General features: G+C 40.1%; 2 protein-coding genes across 8 annotated transcripts; one reads left to right on the forward strand and one right to left on the reverse strand.

The window, feature by feature from the left end:
• Positions 1-207: 207 nt before the first annotated feature.
• ascc1 (activating signal cointegrator 1 complex subunit 1) lies at positions 208-14,381 on the reverse strand. Of its 4 annotated transcripts, none has more exons than XM_088916554.1 (10): positions 14,308-14,381; positions 11,609-11,726; positions 10,659-10,758; positions 10,126-10,223; positions 9,024-9,202; positions 8,442-8,575; positions 7,924-8,043; positions 6,963-7,087; positions 3,414-3,493; positions 208-1,808 (listed from the first exon to the last, which is right to left on the reverse strand). In XM_088916554.1, the coding sequence occupies exons 2-10, from the start codon at positions 11,724-11,726 to the stop codon at positions 1,692-1,694; spliced, it is 1,071 nt and encodes a 356-aa protein (XP_088772680.1). In that variant the 5' UTR covers positions 14,308-14,381; the 3' UTR covers positions 208-1,691. The 4 variants fall into 4 exon arrangements, with proteins under 4 accessions (XP_088772680.1, XP_088772676.1, XP_088772677.1 ...); XM_088916550.1 differs by lacking the exon at positions 14,308-14,381 and adding an exon at positions 12,415-12,758; XM_088916551.1 differs by lacking the exon at positions 14,308-14,381 and adding an exon at positions 12,698-12,747.
• On the forward strand, positions 11,480-20,383 carry anapc16 (anaphase promoting complex subunit 16). 4 transcript variants are annotated; one of them, XR_016091068.1, is made up of 5 exons: positions 11,480-11,537; positions 16,036-16,192; positions 17,310-17,384; positions 19,032-19,205; positions 20,247-20,383. XR_016091068.1 is itself a non-coding variant. In XM_088916555.1 (4 exons), exons 1-4 carry the CDS (start codon positions 11,520-11,522, stop codon positions 19,139-19,141), a joined length of 360 nt encoding a protein of 119 aa, XP_088772681.1. In that variant the 5' UTR covers positions 11,480-11,519; the 3' UTR covers positions 19,142-20,080. The 4 variants fall into 4 exon arrangements, 3 of the variants coding, with proteins under 3 accessions (XP_088772681.1, XP_088772682.1, XP_088772683.1); XM_088916555.1 differs by lacking the exon at positions 20,247-20,383 and having other exon boundaries at positions 19,032-20,080; XM_088916556.1 differs by lacking the exons at positions 11,480-11,537; positions 20,247-20,383 and adding an exon at positions 13,862-13,940 and having other exon boundaries at positions 19,032-20,080.
• The last annotated feature ends 4,342 nt before the right edge of the window (positions 20,384-24,725 follow it).

Consider the following 24,725-nt stretch of genomic DNA (forward strand, 5'->3'; position numbering starts at 1 on the left):
TACAGTTTATTATAATAAAATGATGTTGAGTGGTATCATAACTATTGAATCTGTTATTCCTGCGTTTGTTTTCAGATAACACATGGAATTTGATAACATATTACAATGTTTAATTAAAATAAGTCTGAATTACACATTAAAAAGGAAATGTTATAATTAGATCGTTCCACAGTCTTGAATATCTAAATATAAGACAGTAAAAGCTTGTACAGTTTTATATTTTCATCTTTATTTTTGTGCAAAGATTACACTCACAAAAACATGTCCCCCTCTGGCTTTTCTAGCAAGAACCAGCTTAAATTCAAAATAGTCCTGGGGGAGCTTAGCATTCAGTACCGGGTGTTCATACTTATACTTAATACACTCCCTGGTCAACATACTAGGAACCCCCACCAAATATTACACTGGAGCTCCGCGCACGCAGGCTGTGTCATGTGTCCCATAAATTCATAATTTGCACTCCCATCTGATCATGTTTTCCTAGCAGGACTGCCTTTGGGAATGGTGTTTGGGATTTCCTAGCCTATTCCTCTGGTTCTGTCAGCTTCAAAGGGCTGAGACCTGGGGGCTGTTCTGGACAGGGAAGGTGAGTGGAGACACTGTCACTGAAAGAGGCTATGTGTTCATTTCACTGGGGGTCCCTAATATTGTGGCCAGTCCGCGCACTGAATTACATTTTACATTCCAGCAGCATTCATATCAAATCAAAGCGGCTTTGCTCTTTAAACAAGTCTCACTTTTTAATCAGCCAGTTTTAAATCTTTCTCAGACTATTTAGTTGGCACCCAAGCTGGATCTGTGATCCAAGTACCGTGCGTCTTTTTGTAACTCGCTGTCAAACACATGGTGTTTGCATTAATTCCATCTCGTCTATTTATAGTTTTAAGCACATTAAGTCATTTTAGAAATGCACGATAAAAACTATTTTCATAAAATTGTTGAAAATAGCTTTTAAGTGTTACTTCCACCCCATTACGAAGTAAAACGGTCTAACAGAGTTAAAGACCACTACCTCCGAGCAAGGCTTAGTATTTTAGAACTACAAAATTTTATAAAGTACTAGAGGCAACTCAGACTCTTTTTCTGTATCCTCCAGCAATAAATCAAACCATTTCCAATTTTAAATTGAACAGCTTTTATCTGTAAATGGAGTTCTTCCAAGAACTTTCGATTTGAGTTGCGAGTAGTGCACACCACAGCAGAGAAAGTCAATTTCAAACGCCACAGCAGCTCAGACACTTTTTTTTAATCTTAGGCTGAACTAGGACACCTTGTCATTCCAGTGATTTTATCAGACTTGAGCTATTCCTCGCTCTTCATTTCCCTTCATTCCCACATTCCTATCAAATAGTACTCTCTGGCGACACCTGCTGGGTGATCAGTATAGCATCCTAGCCCAGGAAAGATGCAGAAGCAAGAACACAGGAAAGAAAAAGATTTAATGACAAAATTGCGACCTCAGAGGTCATCTCTAAATGAATGACCATCCGACGATAAAAAGCACCCTCATTTAGAACTGAAAAAAACAGGCTTTGGTTTTTCAGCAAAACATTCAAGAAGACTACTAAACTTGTGGAACCAGTTAACCTTCTGAACGGGTCAACCATGAATCGCTGTGCTTTCTCATGAATCCTTGATTGTTCCCAACTCCTGTGTTTCAGTCAGAATGAAGCCCAGCCGAGAAGACGTCTTCATGAGAATGTCACAACCCCCGAAGAGGTGTAGTACCCAGAGCCATCTGTTGAATATCTCTGGGAGATGTGGACTGAATTCAGGTCAAATTCCCCAAAGTAATATGTTCCAAACTTCTGAAAAGCAGAAAGCACTTGGATTGAAAGCTAGCAACCAAGAATTACTACTGCATTTTAAAATAACTTACAGTCAACATTTGTCTTCAGGACCTCTAATTTGCACCCATTGGAGCTACAAATGTCATTCACTTCTCAATAAAACCTAAGATGTTCTGCTAGTAAATACAAATCAATTTTGCTAAAGACAGGACTCAACTTGTCCACAGAAGAAAGAAATAAAATGGTTATTAACAAAGGTCAGAATTCAACCTGTTTGTCTGTGACAAAGGACTTTCCACACATGGAGGATTGCACAGTGAAGAAAAACTTTGCAGCAGAATGTATGTCATATATTTATTTGAACATATTTCAGAAGCCTAATCAAACCTTTTATCTTTCTATATATTTTTTAGTTTTGCCATTTTGATCTAAAACATTCACATACCTGAAGTAATTATTTGACAAAGCCCATTAATTACTACTTCAAAAGAAAGTAAGCACCTCTAAAAATAACCCAGATATTGGGTCCTTGGTTGTTCAGATCTGTCACTCCCTCAGACAGCTCCAGCAGGGCCTAAGAATGGCACGCAGGACATCGTTTCTCACAAAGCACAAAGATGTTACTATGGTTACTGTGTGCTGAGCACTGTCCAGACACTCTCCCGTTTCTCTGATCCTCAGTGCAAGATAGCAGTGGGCTAGCTTTAGTTTTTCAGCAGGCTCACAGCAATGACAACACTTACCTCAAGATTATTAGCATTATTAATATTGGTAGTGCCAACACTGAATAAGGAAAAGCACAGCATTACTTCTGTGGCTAGTAATTTCCTGTCACTATAATGTGCAAAGGCACACTCCTGACTTTAAATAAAAAATCGTTAGATTCAGTACAGTGCTACTCTGTTTAAAAAATAGGTTTGAAGAGGAAAAGATTTTGTAAATTTGTACAAATATACAGCCAATAAAGCAAGGTATTTAAAATGCAAACTTATCAAAATATGTTAGGTGCCTTACTGCACCTACTCCAAATCTGGTTCTTTTTTGCCTAATGTCAGGCATACTGTCTGATGTATTCTTTGCACAATCCTGTAAAGTAAATTGCACTATGCACACTGCACTTTATGTACCCTGTACCCTGTCAGAAATGTCTCTCTACATTGTCTATAGCATTGTCTTGTCAGTGCCTTGTCTGTATTCGCACCATAGAGCTGCAGAACGATATCCCGCTCCTTTGTATACTTGTATATGGCTGGAATGACAAATAAACTTGAATTTGAAAATAAAAAGACATTGCCATTGGCTTTTGAGTTCTGTACGTCTTTAAAACATACAATGGAATTATTTCTTGCTTTATTTACTCACGGGAACCAAAGCCATATGAGACTGTGAGGTGCTGCAGTTTTTTTTTCTTTGGAAGGTCATCTGTAACCCACAATTACTGATGCACAGACATTCATGGAAAGCATAAATGCTTCGTGTGCTGCTGGAGACTTGCGTGCTGTGGTAATAATTAATAACTGCCACTAGGGGGCAGCCACAAAGCACAAACAATAGCTAAAACATCCCAAGAACTTGGCAACTACATAAAGCATTGAGAACAGTATTTGAATTATAATTTCTGACCTTTAAAATGTTTCGTGCATCAAATGACTCCCGATCCCTCATATTCTGCCTTCCTGCAGCAGGACCCCCTTTGTCCTCAGCTACAAGGCAAAAACATATTCAGCACACAGGCATCACTTCCTCCCTCAGCTATGCTGAGGTACACTGTGAACTTACATCGACGTGCAATAAGAAGTTAGAGAAAAAGGAAATATTTTATTAAAGTACATTTTCTATGCTGTACTGCAATTGGGCACAAATAACTCATCTTTCTCCAGAAGGATGGGAGGTTTCTGATGGTTTGAAAGAGGGAAGGCCTTTATTTTCCATTTTTGTGATAGAGAGACGCGCAAAATATGTGTTGTTGACAAACATGAAAAAGGACACGAACAAAGGCGCGATGAAACCAGTGTCCATCCTTGGAAAACAGAGCTCCTGTCAGACCAGGGCTTTGTGATCTGCAGACAGCTTTGTGTGAACTCATGTTGGGGAGCCAAATGCCAGTCCTCTGGGTTGGATGTGATCCATTTCCTACTGAAAGAGCCCATTGTTGGCCCTGTTCAAAACATGCTGCTCTCACAGTGACACACAGGGCTGGCAAGGCAAGCGGGGACCGCGCTCTCCGAGATGCCCACTTCTCGCTGCTGGCCAGAGCGCAACATTTTTATTAGAGTGTCTTGCCGCTCGTCATCAGGGCTGGGATCCCATTCCAGATCAATTCCAAGGCAATCCGTGCTGAAGCACAAAAGAGTCTGGGCTGGCAAACACATACTGATCTCAAGAATCAATATGCCAAACTAAAAAAACAGCCAATTTACTAAGAGGGGCACTGTATAACACTGGAATACTAAAACATGCAGCAGTGCTATCAAGCAGTGCGATCATGCAGAGTGCAAAGTGTTCCTATTGGGCAACAAGTCTTTTCCATATTAAAGAAGTGACAGGTTGGCCCACTATCAGCAGTACAACAGAGTTGTTATGTCTAATTCCTCCACTGAACTCTCAGCTACACATAAGGAAATCTGGTGATCTTTCCTTTGGACAGGTACACCTGAAGTCCTGTAAGTGCCCCTAAATATTTTCTGACAGGTGTGCCCATGGTAACATGCAGGTATTTCTCCTCTGATGTTGTCAGTAAGGATGTGCACATGGGCAGCTGGAGCGTTACCATTTTCTAAACATGAATCTGGCACCACAATGAAAACCAAAGACACTTCACTCTCAGATGTGGAAGTCTGCAGTCAGCAAAACCCTTACTGACGTGGGCATCAGGTCTTCCATAGCAACCAGATCATAGCAATACCTGGTCCACATGCTTATCAATCACAAGGAATCACTGCAGGGAGATGATATCTTTTTCCAACAGAACTATCTCCTGTCTCACAAGAACACTGAGGGAGATAAATGGATCACTGTCATTTCAAAATTCTGTTTAGAAACCACAAAGACAGACAATATACAGTGCCTTCAGAAAGTATTCACCCCCCATTGATTGTTTCTCGTTCTGCTGTGTTGCAAAGTCAAATTAAAGCATATTTAAATGGGATTTTTTCCACTCCTGTAGAAGTAATTCTCTATAATGTTGAAATGAAATAAAGCATTTAGATGTCTTCAGAATTATATAAAAAATTAAAATATGAAGATTACTTAATTGATACGTATTCACCCCCTTTGTTTTAACAACCTAAGTTGGGTGAGGTATTCAATTATTTTGAGAGGTATCACACTAAATACATTAACAAGGTTAATAATAAATATCACTGACTGTGAGGTCTCACAACTAAAACAGCAGATCAGATCAAGACCTGCTGTCATGAAGACCAAGGAGCTGCCTGTGAAACTTCGAGAAGTTGTTAGGAGGAAAAAAGCTGGAGAAGGATATAAAAAGAACCTTCCAACGAGCACCGTGAAGTCCACTGTAACAAAATGGAAAAAACATGGCACAACCCAGACACTACTAAGATCAGGCTGTCCTACCAAATTGAGCAACCGGACAAGAAGGGCAATTCTCAGAGAAGAGACCAAGAGGCCAGCTACAACACTGACAAGAACCAACTCTTTTGGCTGAAACTGGAGAAACTGTCCAGACATCAACAATCTCTTCAGCACTTCGGCCTCTTTGGGAGAGTGGCTAGAAGGAAGCCACTTCTGAGAAAGGCCAACATTAAGTCACACCTGGAGTTTGCTAGAAGCCATGTGACAAAACCTGAAACCTTTTGGAAGAAAATGTTGTAGTCTGATGAGACTAAAGCTGAGCTCTTTGGCCTGAAAGCAAAGCGCTATGTTTGGCGCAAACCAAATACAGCCCAACACCCAGGTAACACCATCCCTACTGTCAAGCATGGTGGTGGCAGCATCATGCTCCGGGGTTTCTTTTCAGCAGGAGGAACTGGAAAGCTTGTTGCCATCAAAGGCAACATGGATGAAGCCAAAGAAAGGCAAGTCCTTGAGGAGAACCTGTTTCAGTCAGCCAGAGATCTGCATTTAGGGCGAAGATTAATTTTCCAGCAGGACAATGACCCAAAGCACATGGCAAAAACTATCAAGGAATGGCTTGAAAAAAAGAAGGTTAGTATTCTGGAATGGCCAGAGCCCAGACTTGAATCCAATTGAAAATCTCTGGTATGACCTGAAAATTGCTGTGCACTGACACTCTCCATCTAATTTGGCAGAGTTGGAGCAAATTTGCATTGAAGAATGGGTAAATATCCCACAATCTGAATGTGCAAAGCTCATACAGATATACCCAAGAAGACTCACGGCTGTAATTGCTAAGTATTGTACTATGTACAAAGTATTGACTGGGGGGGGGGGGTGAATCCTTTTGTAAACGAGAAATGAAAGTCTTTCATTCTGGAGAAACGGGAGAAACGAATGTTCTTGAATAGAAAATATTTGTTTGACTCATAAATGTGTTGAATTAATTGTGTTATTTAAAGGAGAAAAAAAATATTTCAATGTGTTACAATTTGGAGGTGTACCAGGAACAAAATGTGGAAAAATTCAAGGGGGTGAATACTTTCTGAAGGCACTGTACATGCAAAAGCCCAAGCGCATCCAGTCTTTATCTGAAAACTAGACCCCAACTCTCGCTTCATTAAGAATCCGGCACAGAACCTCACTGAACCTCCTTTGCATGAGACTGTAAACTGAGGCCTTGACTGCCAGTTCATTAAAGAGGCCGTGGCCCTGGTCGTAAGAGTGGGGATGTTAACCTCATTGACCTGTTCTAAATTCCATTCTGGGCTAGTACAGTCTGGCCTCCCTAAGGTTCAATTCAATTAGTGAAGCAATTTCTCACTTCTCCGGTTGATCTGCTGACTCAAGGGGTTGCTGGCACAAAAGGCTGCCTTGCATAAACCAGGAGGGTGTTGTATTTCAGAGGTGGAAGAAGTAGGTCTCTTCCTATATGTGAAACACTTTTGGGATCAAACTGATTATTTATATGTGCAATACATTTATTAATTATTATTATTATTATTATTATAGATACACCTGTAGAGCTATCAGGAAATAAAAATGCCGTGCCTTTCAGCAGATTTGTTGGTCTACGATGCTGAAATACATTACCAGAGGGGTCCTTTCTGAACAGCGTGTTCATGACAGTGGCATGAAGCTTGACTCTGTCCCATTCTTTAATCATCAGGCCGGATGACACAAAGTGCTCCACCAGCCTGTCTGAAATGGCTTGCAGCCTGCAGGGAAGAGAGATACAGAAAATACTCATGCTTGCAGGCAGCCAAGACACCACATCATGAATGTAATACACTACATGAATAGTTCTTCGAGCCACCCTACCGAGACTTTTTTGCTGTGCACAACGATCAGTCTCAGAGCAGCACTGAAAGGCGTCCTACGAGAAGTGTAACAGTGTGGGAGTGGGCGGAGACGCGTCGAGCACCGGTAAAAAGTCAACGCCCCTAACTGAGGGACAGAAGCACCGGTGTGAGGTTAGCAACAACTGAAAATAACACAGAAAAGGGGTGAAAACGACCCAAAATCAAAAAGAAAGGTGTTCCGCTGTGCATCGCGACCTCCAGGCTGGGCTTACCCTATGTAACGGGATCCAGCCTGGGGAAAAAGAAGTACCGCCAGCACAGCGGCGACCCGACTGGACTTCTTCTATTCAGCGGGGTCCTGTCTGGTGGAGCGAAGCAGGGCGCGTAAGGCAAAAACAAAACAAGAACTCAGTGTGTGAAAAAGGTCTGCCTGTCCTGGTGAAGATATGTGACGGGAAAAAAAAAAGACCAAGAAAAAGAACGCCTTATGCAGGTACAATCCCCTCCGGCACTGCTGGTGAAAAGATCCTCCCCTTCCGGGGGGTCTGCCCCACTCGTCCCTTCGGGGGGGGGGTCCAGTGGGCCTGTATAGAGCCTTCACAGCCGCGGCTCATCCTCTAGTAGCTGGAACAGCCGTGACGACAAAGGCGAGGAGTCGCCCTCCCTCCAGGGCTCCACCTCCACGCTGGGCACGCCCCCGCGGACTGCCACAGAAGGGAAAGACATAGGCTTTGGCAACTGGAAAGACCTACTTGTCAGACCCATCTTTCGGCTGGACTTTGGCGTACAGAACGTCCACCATGGCAGGATCGTCGTTCATGTATTCAATCCCCACCACCTCCAGGGGAAGGGGCTGTCCTCCAGTGACATCCCTGTAAAAGCAGAACAGCAGCCAGTGTGGATACAATCACTTCTCTCGCCTGGTTAACACAAAAAACGAAGCAAGACGGACCGGCGCTTGTCACTTCAGAACAGATCCTGAAACCATACTTTTCCCAAAACCAGAGATGCAGAGTTCTTAAATGTAAAAGGTTTTAATAGCTGTTGATCCACTATGTAGTTTATTTCCATTTACTATATTCACACACAGGAACTGCAGTTCTTACAGGCTTGTCAAAACTGCTAGAAGGTGTGCTGGGACACCGTGGACCACAACTAGCCCAGAGATGTGCCAACCACAGTGCAGTGCAACACAAAGGCACACAGGACAGAACCATTGTCACATTGCTGCAGCTACCAAACATCTTCACACGAGAAGACTGACACCCACTTGATAAAGCCCTGCCACTGCTGTGCCAAGTCGCATGCCTTGGTCACTTCCATGTCACTGAGCAGAGCCAGTGTGCCAATAGTCAGGTGCAGCTTGGCTGGGTTCTGAAAGATGCTGCTGTCCACTCCGCGGTCCTTAAAATAAAACGGGAAGAAATACCTAAATACAAGCTTGACAGCAACCTCCTGCATCTACCTGACATGCCACCTACATATAAAACAGAAATCCATTTTTCCTCCAAAATCATTCATCAAAGTTTAGACTTTGTAACGTATGCAACAAGCACTAAGGGAGATTTATTTAATTTCTTAAATTAAAACCACAAAACAGTATTATGTACTAACAATTTAATGATTTTCAATTAACACTTTGCGCTTTGTAGCGAAACAGTTCTGACCCCATCAAGTGAGAGAAGAAAGATCACACCTTTTAGAACATTAGAAGAATCCGCGTTCAAGCCTTCGGTTTATCACAAACCTTTTGTTCCACTAATCCAGTTCTCTATTTCTAATCAGCCCCCAGACCCCTTATCTTCTCAGAAATGATCACAGGGGTTAATATATTTCTTTATTGTAACTCTACCTGGGAACACTGCTCCAGGACCTCCTCTTTAAACTGCAGAAATCGCTCCTGGATGCTGGAGTGGTTCAGAGGGAAGGACAGGAAGTGAGTGAACGGCTGCTTCCTGCGAAAGCTCTCGATCAGAACCTCAATGCGGGTGAAAGCAGAAATCACCGCAGCCCGCTGCTGACCAGTGATCACTGGACAAGGACAGAAGAAACAGCAAGAGGCAAAACTCAATAAGACACAAGTAAAAATCAAGACAACTTCTACTACTAAAAGCCGTTAATGACAAAACAGGCATAGAGAAGCACACTACCTTAATAAATGCAACCCTAATCAAGACATTACAGATTAAGATTCCTTGTGGGACAGGGCTTGGGGTGTAAACCCTATACAGCCTGTACTTTTCATAATAATAATTGCTTACACTTATGTAGCGCTTTGCTGGACACTCCACTCAAAGCGCTTTACAAGTAATGGGGACTCCCCTCCACCAACACCAATGTGCAGCAAAACCTGAATGATGCGACGGTAGCCATAGTGCGCCAGAATGCTCACCACACATCAGCTATCAGTGGGGAGGAGAGCAGAGTGATGAAGCCAGTTCAGAGATGGGGATTACTAGGAGGCCCTGATTGATAAAGGCCAATGGGAAATTTGGCCAGGACGCCGGGGTAACACCCCTACTCTTTTTGAGAAACGCCCGGGGAGTTATAATGACCACAGAGAGTCAGGACCTTGGTTTTACGTCTCATCTGAAGGACGGAGCCTTTTTACAATATAGTGATCCTGGCACTGTACTGAGGCATTAGGATCCACACAGACCACAGGGTGAGCGCCCCCTACTGGCCCCACTAACACCTCTTCCAGCAGCAGCCTTAGCCTTTTTTAATGAGTTTCATATGTAGTTACTACATTCATACTGTAATTGATTAAACAGCTGTAACACACACTGCAAGAACAATGGCGCAATCCTCTGTATCTCCAAAGCTATCAGAGCTAGTCAGGATGGCCAGGTCAGCAGTACTGTACAAATGAGCTACAGACATTACCTTGACACTGTTTCACAAAGAAGAAGACGTGCCTGTAGCCAGGTGCATAGTGCCCATGTCAAACTCACCTATCTGTCCCTCGACCCCCTGTTTCGGAATGGTGATTGAAGTCTGGGTTTCAGACTCCAGCCTCTTCCTGGTCTCTCCTTTTCTTCCTATAATATACCTTTGAAAATCACAGAGGGCAAAAAGGTCATTTTTTTGGTTTCTGGTCTCCTATATATCACCTTTGGTAAAACACCTGTCAGTTACGTACAGGCATACTCAAATACTCTATATCTCTTAGGGCCTAAGACTCCAATTGATCATCTATTGCAATCTTTGGGCACAGTGGTGGAACACAAATATTACTAAACAGTGCATAGTGCATTCCATCCTTTCAAAGGTCACTTATTTTGTATTTTCTGCAAACCGTCAGCAAATGTAAGAAATTTCTATACAGAAATCAAGCTCCTTAGTGGACTTCTTGATACAGAAATGTATTTTTTCCCAGAGTACATACAGACGGTACGTCATGAATATTTTCGTTCGGAAAACTCAGAGATCAAACACTGTTAGTAAATGTCACGAATTCTGAAGGATTCCAATCTAATGCACCAACTTGTACAGGACACTGGGAACATCTATGGCACAGCGAAACCCCTTTTCTGTCTGTTCCACGCTGACAGAGTCGCAGGGCTCGTCAGCACAGTCGATCCTGGCTGAAAAGGGAAAGAGACACAGCCGAGTCCAGAGGAGGATTGAGAGCACATTTCCAGCAAATCTGCCTTTGGCATACGCAACTATACAAATTAAAGCATAAACATAAGAAAACGAAAAAGAACAGCGTATTTAATTTATGCAACACTACAGCAGAAAAGAAAACATTTCCAAAGATAATGCTAACTATGAATTCAAAACTCTCACAGATTATAGATCTGATGGTCAATCTGCATTGTACTGTTTTACAAAATGGACCAAGAGAGATAGGCTATAATATACTTAGATTCAATAAATAAAATTTGGAATTGTCCCCCTGCAATAAAGATACACAGTATACCTCTGAAAAGCTACAAATGTTGAATATTTTGTTCTCCGTTACAGAAGCTGATACATTGGCTCCTGAGCAGATCAACAGGCAAAGACTCTCACCCGGGCTGAGCTCGCGGGTTTTAGCTTCTATCATCTGACTTGATAATTTTCCGAAACTGGGATTGGGATTCACGGGACCGTAGTGCGCAATTCCCGTAGCTCAACTACAACTCACCGCCCCAGACTCTCTCAGCGACACAGCGACCCCTGCGGCCTCCCGAGCGCATGCAGGCGCGCTGTGCTGTCCGCGAGGGACGCGCCTCTCCTCCAATCAGCGCTGAACCTCCGGCGCAAGGCTGCGGTGCCCGTGACGTAATAAAGACCCCCGCGCAAAAATTAGGCGATATCAGAGGAGTCTGTTCACACTTCGCGGGGGAAAAAAACTCACCAAATGGCTATTCCAAATCGGGTGGGTATGACAAAAATAACCGACGATTCTAAATGTAGACTTATAAAGTTGCTGATAAGGTGCGAACTTACCCGAGTATGAAATGTCTTCTTCTTCATCACCTTCGTAATGAAAAGTCTGTTCCTTGACAGCAGTTTTTCTGTAAATTCTCCCATTAATGCTAATCAGAGTAGGTCGTAAAACCTCCATCTAAAAAATGGGAATTTAAAATGAGATAAACATAAAGGATATATGAGCACTCCAAATAAATTACTTGTTTTCATTTATAAACCACTATGAAATTATTAGTTTAACATCGATTGTTACCACTGGACAATACATGTTCTATAAAGTGGAGGTTTTACCAAAAAATAACTTTTAGATACTGAAAGTAATAGAAGCATAACCCTAACTATGAAACCTTTTGAAAGCGAAATTATTAAATTAAAACACGAGTTATGCTACATGTAATGATTAATAACGAAAATAAAAAACAACGTCTTGCTTGTGGAACTTTATTCCGATGTGGCAAAAAGCAATTTCAAAAATCCTTATTCTTACAATTACTAAATTTACTTATTGTTCTTAATAAATGCCACATAGTGCCATCATTTGAAATAGCTACACAATCTTAGATATCGTAAACCGAATGAAGTGCACGAAACAAACATAATTCTGAAACAGGAGCCTTTTTAATTTAAAAGACTGCACTGACCCGTATCGGTCAGGCCCTGTGTTAAGAGACATGACTTAATTTGTCAAATGCTTATCACTTTCCAAGACGCACAAAACTCTCAAAAGTACTAATTCACGGAAGACGGGTAGAAAATGTCATATCAGGATACTGCCCAAACACACACACACACAAAAACAACGATTTACCACTAGAAAAACTTACAATTCGACTATTTCAAATTGGAGGAATTTTAGCAACTGAAGCCACCAAGCATCGAATTCCCGAACAATTCTCGAGTCTCTAGAATTCTAGACCGCCGGCATATTCCAACCTGGATCAGCTGGAACTGCGGCGCCAGGTGGCAATTCTGCCCCCCCTGAGGTGCAGTACACTTAACTAGAATATTAGCGATATATCTCGGTAGGCTATAGAAAATAAATGTTAGGTCATTGCCACCAAGATTATCCCCTTTTCGGGGTTTTGAAATTATTTTGTATGGAAGTACCTTGACTACAATTCTCGCGACGTTTGCGATTAAACCGCTTCAACTCAAACATGGGGGGGGGGTACAGCACACAACAACGCCCCGCACGGAAACAATCACCTCAACTTTGCGTTCCTATCACAAAACCACTTCATTCTCATCTTTTTTTCTTTTTCTTTTTTTATTAAACGTATAAAGAATTTACAAATACAACTACAACCAGAGGATCAAAAACAGGTACATGAGAAAAAACACAAACAGAAAAAAAAACATTTAACCGCCAAAGGTAATGAGGTAAATTATGTGATCAAATTGTATTTTTTACATATATCATATGTTTTCCTTGCTTTATTATTTCTCAAATTGTTTATAGAATTTAAATAGTGTTTCAGCTCCACCTCAAAAGTACTAAAAAGAGGAGTATTATTAGACCATTTTAATGAGAAGATGAGAACTTCATTCTCATCTTGTCTCTGCCTCCTACGTTCACAGTGTCATATACAGTGTATGAATTGACATCTTTGATTTGCCAGCTTGAGGACAGCACTCAAAACTAAACACAAAATAGTTCCAGACTGGACAGATAAATCTAGATAGGAAGCTTGATTCACGAAACTTGATCACGATCAAGTATTGTATTACAGTTTATTCTGATTTATGTTAATTACAAATGTATTCATGAAGTCTTTAATTTTTGGTAATAAATTTTTAAAAAAAAGCTTTTTATTCAGCATGCCTACAGTTCAAGCATGTTTTGTTAATTACAAATACATTATTTGTCAATATTTTTTTTAAATGCAGGAAAATGTGATATGATCCTGGAATAGAAACAAAAGTAATTAAATCGAAACATGACTCATAATAATAACTTAAATTTGTGGTTTTATTTACGCAGTAAAAGTAACTTCCTGCTTATGACTCAAGACGCCGAAACGCTCACTTGGAAGACCACGTCAGAACATTGAGCTCCAGAATAAATTATACTTATTTTTCACAACAAATCATTAAAACCCACATAACTAGCAGTCAGTTTTAATCATATCGTTTATATTATGTACGCACTAATTAACCTGAACTATAATTTTAACTACTACAAACATAACTGCTTTGCTAATGATGATGGAAAGTCAAAGAAAAATACCCTGACCAGGCAGCGAGAGAAACCAGTATCAAACGGCACACTGTCGTAAAGACCCTGTACCGTAAAGCAGTTTGAACACTGCTCTAGACTTGGTGTGTGAATATCCGTTTAAAAAGAGTAAAGGTAAATAATGTCATTTTTCAATTTCAATAAATTTCTTGGAGAAAAAAATAAAACGTATATCAAGTTTTCTTTTCTAAAACGTGACGATTTGTTCTGCAACGTTCTTACTGTGTCCGGTAAAAACCTAAAGCGTGTTTTCTATACAAAATTTGAATTTACGAATAGAGACGTTATGCGAGATTAGTGTAGGTATGCACCTTTGAACCATGAAACGTATATTTACTTAGAGCGTGTCCTTCTGAAACTTGTCAGTTGTGCAATAAACAGAAACTGACAGTCGTTTTCCGATGTAGGTCTATGTGATTTGAGGGTCTCTAGATCTAAAAAAGGTGACTCTGGAAACGGAAAGACGGTTTACTCCTCTTACAGTTTGATCTCAGACGAATTGGAAGAAGCTCTTATGTCCGGATACCTGGCGATGTGTTCTTATATTCCTGACGTACAACCTTGTGAAGATTGTGAAAGGGAGATATGTATAAAAAAAAATCTCGTTATGTAGCCGAGATCCTAAACATGAAAACTGCGAAATCTTTAGGGCGGTAACACGAAGCGGACATTAAGTGCCTGTGTGTTGGTATTGACGGATGTAATTATTATTTGGAAAGAGGACGCTGAGCTAAATGAACTTGATGATTTTGTTCGGTGGCAGTGATGCTTGGAGATCACTACAGTTTGACCACAAAGGCCCTTCAAAACAGCTTGGTTGGCGCCTGCTCGGCACGCAGAACACGTCACAGCCGAACTGCACACCGTGTTTCAGTGCCAGCTAGTGCGTGTGGAGGCGATAAGGATCAGATATCTGCTCACTGTCACGTCTCGTATTGAAGTTTTCAGCTCAGGCTAAATTTCGTGGTATGTAGCCTATACGTTGAAGTGCAATCTTCGGTTCTAAAGATTTGATTAGCCTGGGATATCTTGGATATTTTTGCGTGTCTTGGAAGCTTTTCAAAACCTTTAATTGTTCTAGGATGCTAGTCTTACACTTACACCGACGTTGTGCCTAAAAGCCTGTGCTTTTTTCTCACCTTAATTAATTATATTGAAACATCTTAATGGAACGGTAATTATTCAGATGACACCGCATTTTCTTTTTCATTTAAAATTTAATGAACTAATTTAAATGGTTTCAGATGCTGATTTTGAAATGGTGGGGAGTGAGTTTTCCTGAAGGATTTCATGTTTCATATCCCTGTTTATTCAAACGCTCAATCCTAAAAATGAATAACCTGCTGTATGTTTTGTGTGAACACAGTCCGTACTAATTTTTAAAGAATAACCACTTATCAGTTTTCTTGTGATAACATGCCATTCCCTCCTCTTCAGTGCTTCTGGATTTGTCATAGATGTTGCTAGAAGTTTCCAGTTCAGTAAGTTCGCAGTTGTTCACGTCACACTCATCATATAATTAAAGCTGGCTTTAAATGAGCTCGAATATAAGTGTATAAGAAAGGTAAAGTGAGGAGGCCATTCTTTATGATCATATAAACTTTTCATTCAGATTAAACCTTCAAGCCCTCTGCCCTCTGGTTTGTGTTTCACTGTTCCTTCTGGGTTGGCTTTATCGATGCCTTGGAGGATTTTGAATGCTTACTACAAGCGAAGCTTCCTTTGACATCGCTGTCCAGAAAGCTGAGAAAGATGAGCCTGGTAATTTTAAGAACAGAATTGCCCCCTTTTTAAAGCGAGTTTTCTGCTGCAACCTAACTTTCTGCAGTGGACCTCGCCTGCGCAGTCGAAATGCTGTCGCCAACTTTGATATTTATGCTTCCGTTTGAAACCTTTTTTTGTCACAGGAACCCATGTCATTCATTTGTAATAAACTGTCCAAGTTTCTAATGGTTACCTTACAATCCTTCGCCATCTGTGGAGGAGAAAACAAAACTTTAGTCAAATAATTGGCATTTATACTTGTCGACAACATTTTGACTAACCCCGTAGTTAATGCATATTCTGCTGAAGGTTTACAGCTTCACAGGCCAGTAACATCCAGGTGCCTTACATGTCAGTACTCAAGCTGTGTTGCTCTGAGGCTGTGGTTTTGGTGTTCTTTAACAAAGGCCTGCCATTTCCTCTTGTTGGACTGTGGGTCGTGCAGGTGTGGAGGAAGAGAATGGCGGCCTCCTCTTCCTCGTCCTCTGCGGGGGGTGTCAGCGCAAGCTCCGTCACCGGCTCGGGGTTCAGCGCCTCCGAGCTGATCCCGCCCCGAAAGGTCCTCTACACCTACCCCAAAGGTGCCGGGGAAATGATGGAAGGTCAGTACGGCTCTCGGAAAACCAACACGCCACTGTGAGGGATATGGCCGGTGAAGACGTTCTGAATAGTATTAAAAATCCCGTAAATGGCAGCTACTTGTACACCATTATCCCCACGCTTTTTTCTTGAAAGCTGAGTGAAAAAAATATACGAACAGTGATTTAAAGTAAAAGGATAAAAATAATTTGCATTCATTTCAAAACAATCTTATTTAGGTTTCATGTTGGTTTTGGAAGATGGGGGTTTTGTTAATGCAGTGAAAATGGAAGAGGTCAGAGCCGGCTACAGCTACTGCTGTGTTGTACCTTTTATTCTTTTATCTCAAACGGTGCAGTAATTTGAGGACTTCAGTGGAATGATAATCTGATGACAGAAAAGTAAATATATTCCACTTGAAAGTCATAATACCTTCTGCAGCCTCACTCAGTTTTCATTTCCTGTATTGTCCGTTTATGGTGGATGCCACAGGGCGTTTCAGAATGGCAGGACACAACAGGGAACAGTGATCAAACAACTGCCAGGAAAGATGTAGGCTCTGTAGGAAGTTAGATCGTAATTGATTAATGCAAGTAGCAGTAACCGCAGATGTGTGTAATGGAGGTAACAAAATGTACCTCATTGATTATGGAAAATTCAGCAACTTTAGGTAAATCCCAAAAAGACAGAAACATCTGACCATTAAGTTTCAGAACGTCACTCCTGCAACAGAAGTTTGTGATGTAGGTAGAAAAATTCTTGATAGTGCCTACAGTTCACATTTATCTCATAAACAAGACTGTGTAGCATGTGCAAGGCATTTACGTAAGCTTAATGGTTTCTTCTATGAGTCATACATTATGTTCGCCCTCTTGTTGTTGATTGGAAAGCATCATAGCGCTGAGCAAATGCTGCCTCCAAAGTTTTGGTCTTAATAGAATGCAGTGCATTTTCTTTTTTTTATTTTGAATTGGATAGGCTGCATGTAGAGCTAATAACCATGTAGAATATGTCTCGCGAATTTGGTGTTCCTTGCTAGTTTTTGGAACATGTTTCAAAGGTCTTAAACACTTGTCAGGTTAGTAGGTTCTGTAAAAGTCATTGTAGATTTTGAATACAAGTGCTTGTGCTTTTTTTTAGATGGCTCTGACCGATTTCTGTGCGAGTCAGTATTCAGCTATCAAGTTGCATCAACTCTGAAGCAGGTGAAGCATGGTAAGGCAATTGTAATGCTGAATGTTAGCACTGGATTTTAGAGAAATAGCTGTAAGTGCATGGTATTTATTTTACTATTGTAAAGAGCCCTCTGATGTGCAAATAGCACTTTATAAGTGCAAGTTTTATTGTGTTTCTGATAAAGCTAAATTCCTTAGTGTTTGTAGTGTGTTCCCTCATTTAAAACTAATCTGCATAATTGTTTTTCTGACAGCGGTGAGAAAACGGTGAGCAATTGTGTAATAGATATCTTAGTAAGGCTCTGTAGGAATCAAATTATAAATTGCAAATGTAGAAATCCATGTAGAAGGAAATGCCTACAGATATCTGAGGATTCTCTTGCTTGAATACAAAGTTATCTATATGCAAAACAGAACTTCTCTGCTGTTCCATATCAAAGGCAAACAACCTGAGAGATTAGTCTCTTAAAGAACTAACTTCATTTATAATACCTCTTTCATTTATATATTTATCAGTAGTAAATTTGACTTTATTTAATTAATAAACAAGTTTACCAGTTGTTGACCCATTCTTAGGGGAACTCTTATGCATGTACCTTGGTTTACATGAAATAATGTATTTTCCAAACTTAACAATTATTTTGGCTTTAAATTTTGAAGTTTTTCTTCAATAAAATCATGTCCCATGTTTTGTTTTAAAGCATCAGAGAGCCCTGCCATTGATTGGGAGGAATTACATGTACCAAGTATCATTCTTTTTGTGCATGAATATTTTTGGAACTGTAGCAGTGCATGGATATCAAAAGTTTTTAGCATCATTTTGATTAATAATTCATGACTAAGCGTGATACACCTAGTTATGAATTTTGGAAAATGGATCGTAAATGAAAGATACAGTAACTATGAAAAAAGAATCAATATGCCCCACTTATCACATGAACAACATCTTTCTGCCATTAGTATGTTGGAGGCAAAGGTTTGCCAGGCTCTCTGTGATAGGAGGTTAAAATATGATAGTGTACTGTAGGCAGGAGTGTGTCATCACTACAGAACTCTACTCGTAGTGGTTGATGATACTACATTGATTGAGTCCCAGCACGTCACTTACTGCCCTTCCTGTGGGCTCATCCTGACATGACAGCACGTGTTCTCATGCTGCTTGTCACAAGGACTTCCTCACAAGATGAGAATGTGGCCGCTGTGCTTTGGATGTATTACTTGCCTGATGTTAATATTTACGGGATGAGCTGGGACTGTGTGTGATGACCAGTGCAGGCACATTCTTGTCCAGGCTTTCTAAGAGGAATGGTGTGAAATCTCCTGGAAAAAGCACCTGAAACCTGGCGCAAAGCATGCGTCACAGATGTATGGCTTGTGCTGCTTCCAGGGGTGGCCACGCACACTGCTAGTCTGGCTTTAAAGATACACTCTCTTCTGTCCAAACCAGTTGATGACAAAATGCTAAACAGCATGATGACTCATGTTTGTTCAAGGATATACCAGCAGACCTGAAGCAAAATATTTTTTCCCTGACAACTGCAACAAATCCACAAAGTTACAATATGTTTTTTATGTAATTATATAAATATCATCATAAATCAAATCTGCTAAGACACTATGCTGGCTGTAGCCTTTTATTTACAGAGACTGATGAGTTTGCAGATAAAGCTTTTTTGTGTCTCCTAAGATCAACAGGTGTCTCGCATGGAGAAGCTGTCCAGCCTTGTAGAAGACCTTGAAGCAGATGAGTGGCGATACAAACCAATTGAACAGCTTTTGGGTTTTACACCCTCCTAAGAACACAGTTAAACAGGAATTTGAAGGGAAGCGTTCTCTGAATCACAGACTGTTGAATAATCTGGTGAGCATTTGGAAATCTAGCTACCAGATTGGGAAAAAAAATGATTGTAGTGTTTTGTGTTTTATGTCTGTTTGTTTTTTTAAACATCCCCTGACATCCCCTACAAAAAAAAAATCAGATTTCATTTTGATTGATATACAAACTAAAAAGTAGTATGGTACCATTTTTATACAATGTCATCTGTACATTTCAACCTGTATTTTAAAAATAAAAACTTTTCTGTGATTTAACTTCTGGAGATTTGGAACCTATGCTGGTCATTTTATTCATTCCCCTTGTTTTAAATATACCCTCCTTAACAATAAGTGGTTATAAACTCAGTATCTATCCAGCAGATGTGTTATGTATTAGAATAAATAGCTAAACAAAGTTAATCACTGTGGGGAAAGCTGTGTTTTAATAGCATGTTCTTCTATTAGCTGGTGTTTGGTCCACATCTTTGTAACAATTTCCCTGTGATCCCAGATTAGCTTTTGGCCCTCCAATAACTTCATTTCAGTAGTGTATGTTTGGTGTATGTTGGGAAGTTCTTGATGGCACTGAGAAGGTGTGCAACAATACATATTAAATATTTCATCTGCTGTTAAAGAATTGAATCCTTGCATGGGCAAAGAGAATATGGTCATTGAAACCTGAAGTAATGTTCTGCTGTTTGCAAACCTGTAAAATAAAATGATGTTTAAAATCACTAGAACTAATTTAGAAATAGAAGTCTCTTCAAATCTAATTAATACATTTTCCAACAGATGTCTTGGACGGTAATATTGGTTTCTTGAGTGTTATTTGATGTCAATTGATCAGATCAAGGGTAGCTGATTTTAACTTTTACTGACATTTTTTTAACTGTATGTTACATTAATAAAACCTTGCATGTGGTTATGTTTTCTGTGTCACTGATTTTCTTAAAATGAGTTGCTTATGACCCAAAGGTGTAGCATCTCTAGTGATCAAGTATTGGTTTAATTCCCACACTACAAAAAAAAAATCATGATTTCTACTTTCAGCATTGAATTAACCTCCACTTCTTTTTGTATCTTGCAGGCTGATACAGATCCCTGCTCTTACCTCTTCACCAGTGGTTTATCTACAGTGCAAACACTGTAATGTGGTTTTGGGGTGACCTCCTTTGTGGCAGAGCCATAAAAATAGTCTAGAAAGGATCCTTGACCTTTTATAGCCTCCTTGTTTCAACATAGGTTTCCTACAACAAGAACGCAAAAATGAATCATTTCTGCATCAGTCCATAACAATCCAAGAAAATGTAGAAGAATGAGACTTTTCCTGCATTTATGTTTTGAACAAAGCCTAAAAATGTTAAAATTTCTAACTTGCCCCTTTACTGATTCACTGCAAAAAAGAAACTAATTTTGATAGAACTATCCAATTTGAAAAAGGCCACTTGTGTAATTCTTTTAAAATATAATTAAATTACATAACCATAATTTAAATTTTGTTACTAATCACCCCAGACCACTGTTACATTTGTGGTTTAAACGTGTATTCTCTTTTGGTTAATGCTTTTATCCCAAGCAATGGACACTGGAGACATTAGACACTGCCTGGTGTTTTTGTGACATGCAAAAAGGATCAAGCACATTCATACTGAGTATAGCTGCAGTGTCCTGAGCTTAGATCTAATCACTACTCGCCAACACAAATGCATGTAGCAATATCCCTTCACCCAGAAGCTTTACATTTTTATGACCAGCATTACACAAAGAACAGATGCTGTGGAAGCCGTAATGCACAAATAAAATGATATTCTTCTGCCATTAATTAATCATTGTGTTTGGAATACACCTCAGTACACCCTCAATGAATAAACAATACAAAATCTTTTTGAGAACAGCTCTGATCCCTTGAAATTGCAGTACACCACTCATTACACACTTGAAGGTTTAATCTGAATGAAAGGTTTATATGATCAGAACGTGACTGATGAATGTGTGCACACTTTATTTTCTAATTTCCAGGTTTAAATCAAAGATCATCCATTATTGTTGCACTCAAGGTCACAAATTCCCCAAATCCTCCCATCTCCTAATAGACTCAAAGATGTACCTGAATTTGCAGAAACACTACTCTTCAAAGCTAATTCCACCCTCATCCACAGTACGCTTGAAGAGCAGGGTGAAATTTTCCCAAATCCATCTTGAGATACTTGGATGTAAGGTCTATTGTGAGATGCAAGCTGTAGTTGAGCTCCTACCATCAGGCTGCCAATTTAGACTAGATTTAAGAGCAAAAACTAGGTTATCTTTTATTCCCATGGCCATTAACCTGCTCAATGTAGTTTAAATGATTTATATTGTTTTCATCATGTGTGTATTTACTCTTTGTATCTGATTCACTCACTTATGACCCAACTATGACATCTACAGTACATTTGCATGGTGAGAATGATGAAAATCTGACTTTAGTTTTATGCATGTATGTTTTTATTGTCTCGTTTTTCTGTTAAAAGATTCATGTTGTGTTAAATGTACTGTGAATTGTGTTACTGTACAGTTTGTCTTTTACCTGCCTGCAAAGTAAATTTCCCAGGTGGGACCATAAAAGAAGTATAATTGTTGTTATTCCTTAATAGCAATAGTCCTTTATTTAACCAGCAGAGCCAGCAGAGAACTCATTTACAATCTGGACAAGAGGTTTACACAACTGCGGTACAGAAGAACAAACAGGAAAAATGTAAATAACATAACAGGCCAGGGCAGTGTCAACAAGTGCGAGTGCTGAACGGAAACGATTTATACAACAGAAAGGAAGACGGACAGTTTCAGCTCTCTCTGCAGGCTGTTCAGTCACTGGCAGTGGCTTAATTGAAAGGACTTGCATCCAGACTCTGTAGTTCCTTTTGAGAGATCAGAAAACATCAGAGATGGTACAAATGAGAAGATTATTCAGCCCCTGTGGGCGTTTCGAGAGGTTCAAGTTGATAAGTTTATTTTTATGTTTACGTTTTAAACTGTAGATGATACAGAAAGCTGTGATGAATTGTTAAGATGGGATTCCATGGCAGTAGTGGGAGTAAGCAGACTGATCTTGAAAATAACTTGCAAAGTTGCTTCACATTATGACACACAATCTCATACTCAGGGGCTGATAAAAAGTGCTTCATGTTTAAAGATGGTTAGAGTGAACTGCTGGTTTTGTTTCCCATTGTGCACAATTCCTGCCTGTCCTTTAAAAAAAACAATGAATCAAAACTACAGCAATGAAAAAGGAAAATGTGTCCTGCTTTAAGCAAATTTAAAGAATTATGCCGGATTTGACAACGTGTCCTTTGGACAATGTGAGGTTTAAGTTGCAGTTCAGTTTTCTTTGTTGTGCAGATTCCTGATGGTGTGGCGGTCCCTCTTGTGCACAAATGAAAAGCCCAGGCTGAATGATTGCTTTTGCAGAAATAACATACTGTGGTTCCCCATGGCTGCACCATCTCTCGCTGATTTTCATACTGCTGAGTCCTGCTCCTCCCCCAGTAGGTCTCCACAGCTGCTGCTCACCAGCAGCAACAAGGGTCTGAAACAAGAGAAGGGACATGAAGGAGGCCAGCACATAACACACACACAAAGAAAGTCATTTTCGGTCCATGTGTCCAATTTTCAGATCCTTTGCTTTTATTCTACCCAAGATGCTGTTTAAAATGTGGTAACAAGTTTATTTGATCAAGTTAGCTGCTTTCAGGTTTGTTGCACATTTTTATTTTCGCCCATATTTGGGAAATACATTTAGCACGCCGATCTTAAAGCATGCCCCAGGGTGTCCAGTTTGTAGGAATTTAAATCACATTTTACAGCGGAGTTTCCTTCTTCAGAATGTCCATACTGTCTTTTCTCAGAAAATTGCTTGCATAAACATACCGGGATCGGATTGAAAATAAAGGTGTACGTTAAATCAGGGCTTATAAATTCTTCTTTGGATTTTGAGCGATACAACTTTTGGACTTAGTGGTTTCTCTGTCATTACAGCAAAGAAGCTGAACTTGGCTAAAAGTTTAAGCACTCATACATTCTGGAGTCAGTTTCCTTTATTTACGTGGATGGAGGGTATGGCTCCACACCCTGCAGCTTTGTAATATATACTCTGTAATAACAAAGAGCCAAGGGGCCAGCAAAACTGAACAGAATGTACTGTTCCATTTGGTCTCTGAGATGTCTGTTAGCCATTCCCTAAAAGGCCAGCCCAGAGCTGCACTGGGGTTCTCCTGGGTCCTAAACCCCCAGAAAGTCCTAAAAATGCTTAATGTGGTTAGTTAAATGTGTACACATTACTGGGTAATTAATGAGATTGTCTTGATTAATGAATGCCTTGTTTTTCCTCCAAAGGAAAAACAAAAAGTAATTTACACAGAATGACCCAGATCAGTGAAAATCCTGAACAGTAAATCGCTGTACTTTAAGTGGTTTACAATTGAATTCTTAATAATGCAATTATTATTACATATGAAATACACTTGGAATCATTTTATATCATGCTATACCGACACAGGCTGCATGAAAGTGTGTTTTTGTTTTTGGGTTTCCTCTTACTGCAGTACAGGACAGCACAGACTGTACTGCAGACTGAAACGTCACATGCCACAACATCTGTGGCTAATGGCAGGCTTCCAAATACTTCTAGCTCCTCATGCTCAGATGTAACATAGATAATATGAAAAAGCCCATCTTGAAAATAGCAACATTTATATGACATGAAAAGGTACGGAGATTTTCCAAAAGGCATTTTACTGCTTGAGAATCGAACCTCAAATGCAAGAAGTCAAAACCCCTTACCTCTGCAGTGCTGTCTGAAAAAAAAAATAACAGTTGATTTCCAGGAGGGAAATGTTATGCTTCCCATCTCCTTAGTTAGGAACTAACAATGTGCTTCCCTACATCTATACATTGTCTAACCGCTTCCAACAATGGGCTTGTTAAGGAAAAAAATACAATAAGAAGAAATGCCTTTGAATACCACAATAGCCAACAGGAGAAAACACCCTCTCCTAATTGTCCAAGGGCTGTGAGTGAGTGAAACAAACCTAGGATACATTACTATTACTGTTGTTACAATAATCATTTTAATTCATCAATGCTACTCACAAATTGGGCCTTGTCATTCATGTTATCTTTTATTTTGATATGCTGTATTTCTCTGTGCGTGGAAGGTAAACTCGACCAGCCTAACTAAAACATATTGTTACACTTCGACAACTGCGCATGGCCTGTAGTGTCCTGAAAGCCACTTACAGCAACTTTTCCAACGAGGCAATGTCTCTTTGGTACAAACAGTAGCAAACTGGTGAGGCCACAGAGATTTTTGTGAGCCACCCCACGAACACAAACTCTCTAATGCCCCCATTAACCACCTGAAGTGTACTTTTTCAAGTACTGATTAGATCAAACATTTTACAAGACTTCCCCATTGAGCATACATGAACATAATTCCTTCCTTGGAGAAAACTACGCCACTAACTTCTTTTCCCGCGACGCGTCTAGAAATCAGAAGAGAAGCAGGCTGCATACTTGTTACGCATCGGTT

Source organism: Atractosteus spatula, chromosome 5, assembly GCF_055471065.1.
Source record: "Atractosteus spatula isolate fAtrSpa1 chromosome 5, fAtrSpa1.hap1, whole genome shotgun sequence".
In the NCBI taxonomy this organism is placed as follows: domain Eukaryota; kingdom Metazoa; phylum Chordata; class Actinopteri; order Semionotiformes; family Lepisosteidae; genus Atractosteus; species Atractosteus spatula.

Coding starts and splice junctions, on each gene's coding strand:
- anapc16 (XM_088916555.1), top strand. Junction 16,193..17,309: donor TGCCGGGGAAATGATGGAAG/GTCAGTACGGCT, acceptor GCTTTTTTTTAG/ATGGCTCTGACCGATTTCTG. Junction 17,385..19,031: donor TCTGAAGCAGGTGAAGCATG/GTAAGGCAATTG, acceptor GTGTCTCCTAAG/ATCAACAGGTGTCTCGCATG.
- ascc1 (XM_088916554.1), bottom strand. CDS start 11,726: ATGGAGGTTTTACGACCTACTCTGATTAGCATTAATGGGAGAATTTAC. Junction 10,224..10,658: donor GTTCCCAGTGTCCTGTACAA/GTTGGTGCATTA, acceptor TGATTTTCAAAG/GTATATTATAGGAAGAAAAG. Junction 7,088..7,923: donor CCGAAAGATGGGTCTGACAA/GTAGGTCTTTCC, acceptor TCTTCCCTGCAG/GCTGCAAGCCATTTCAGACA.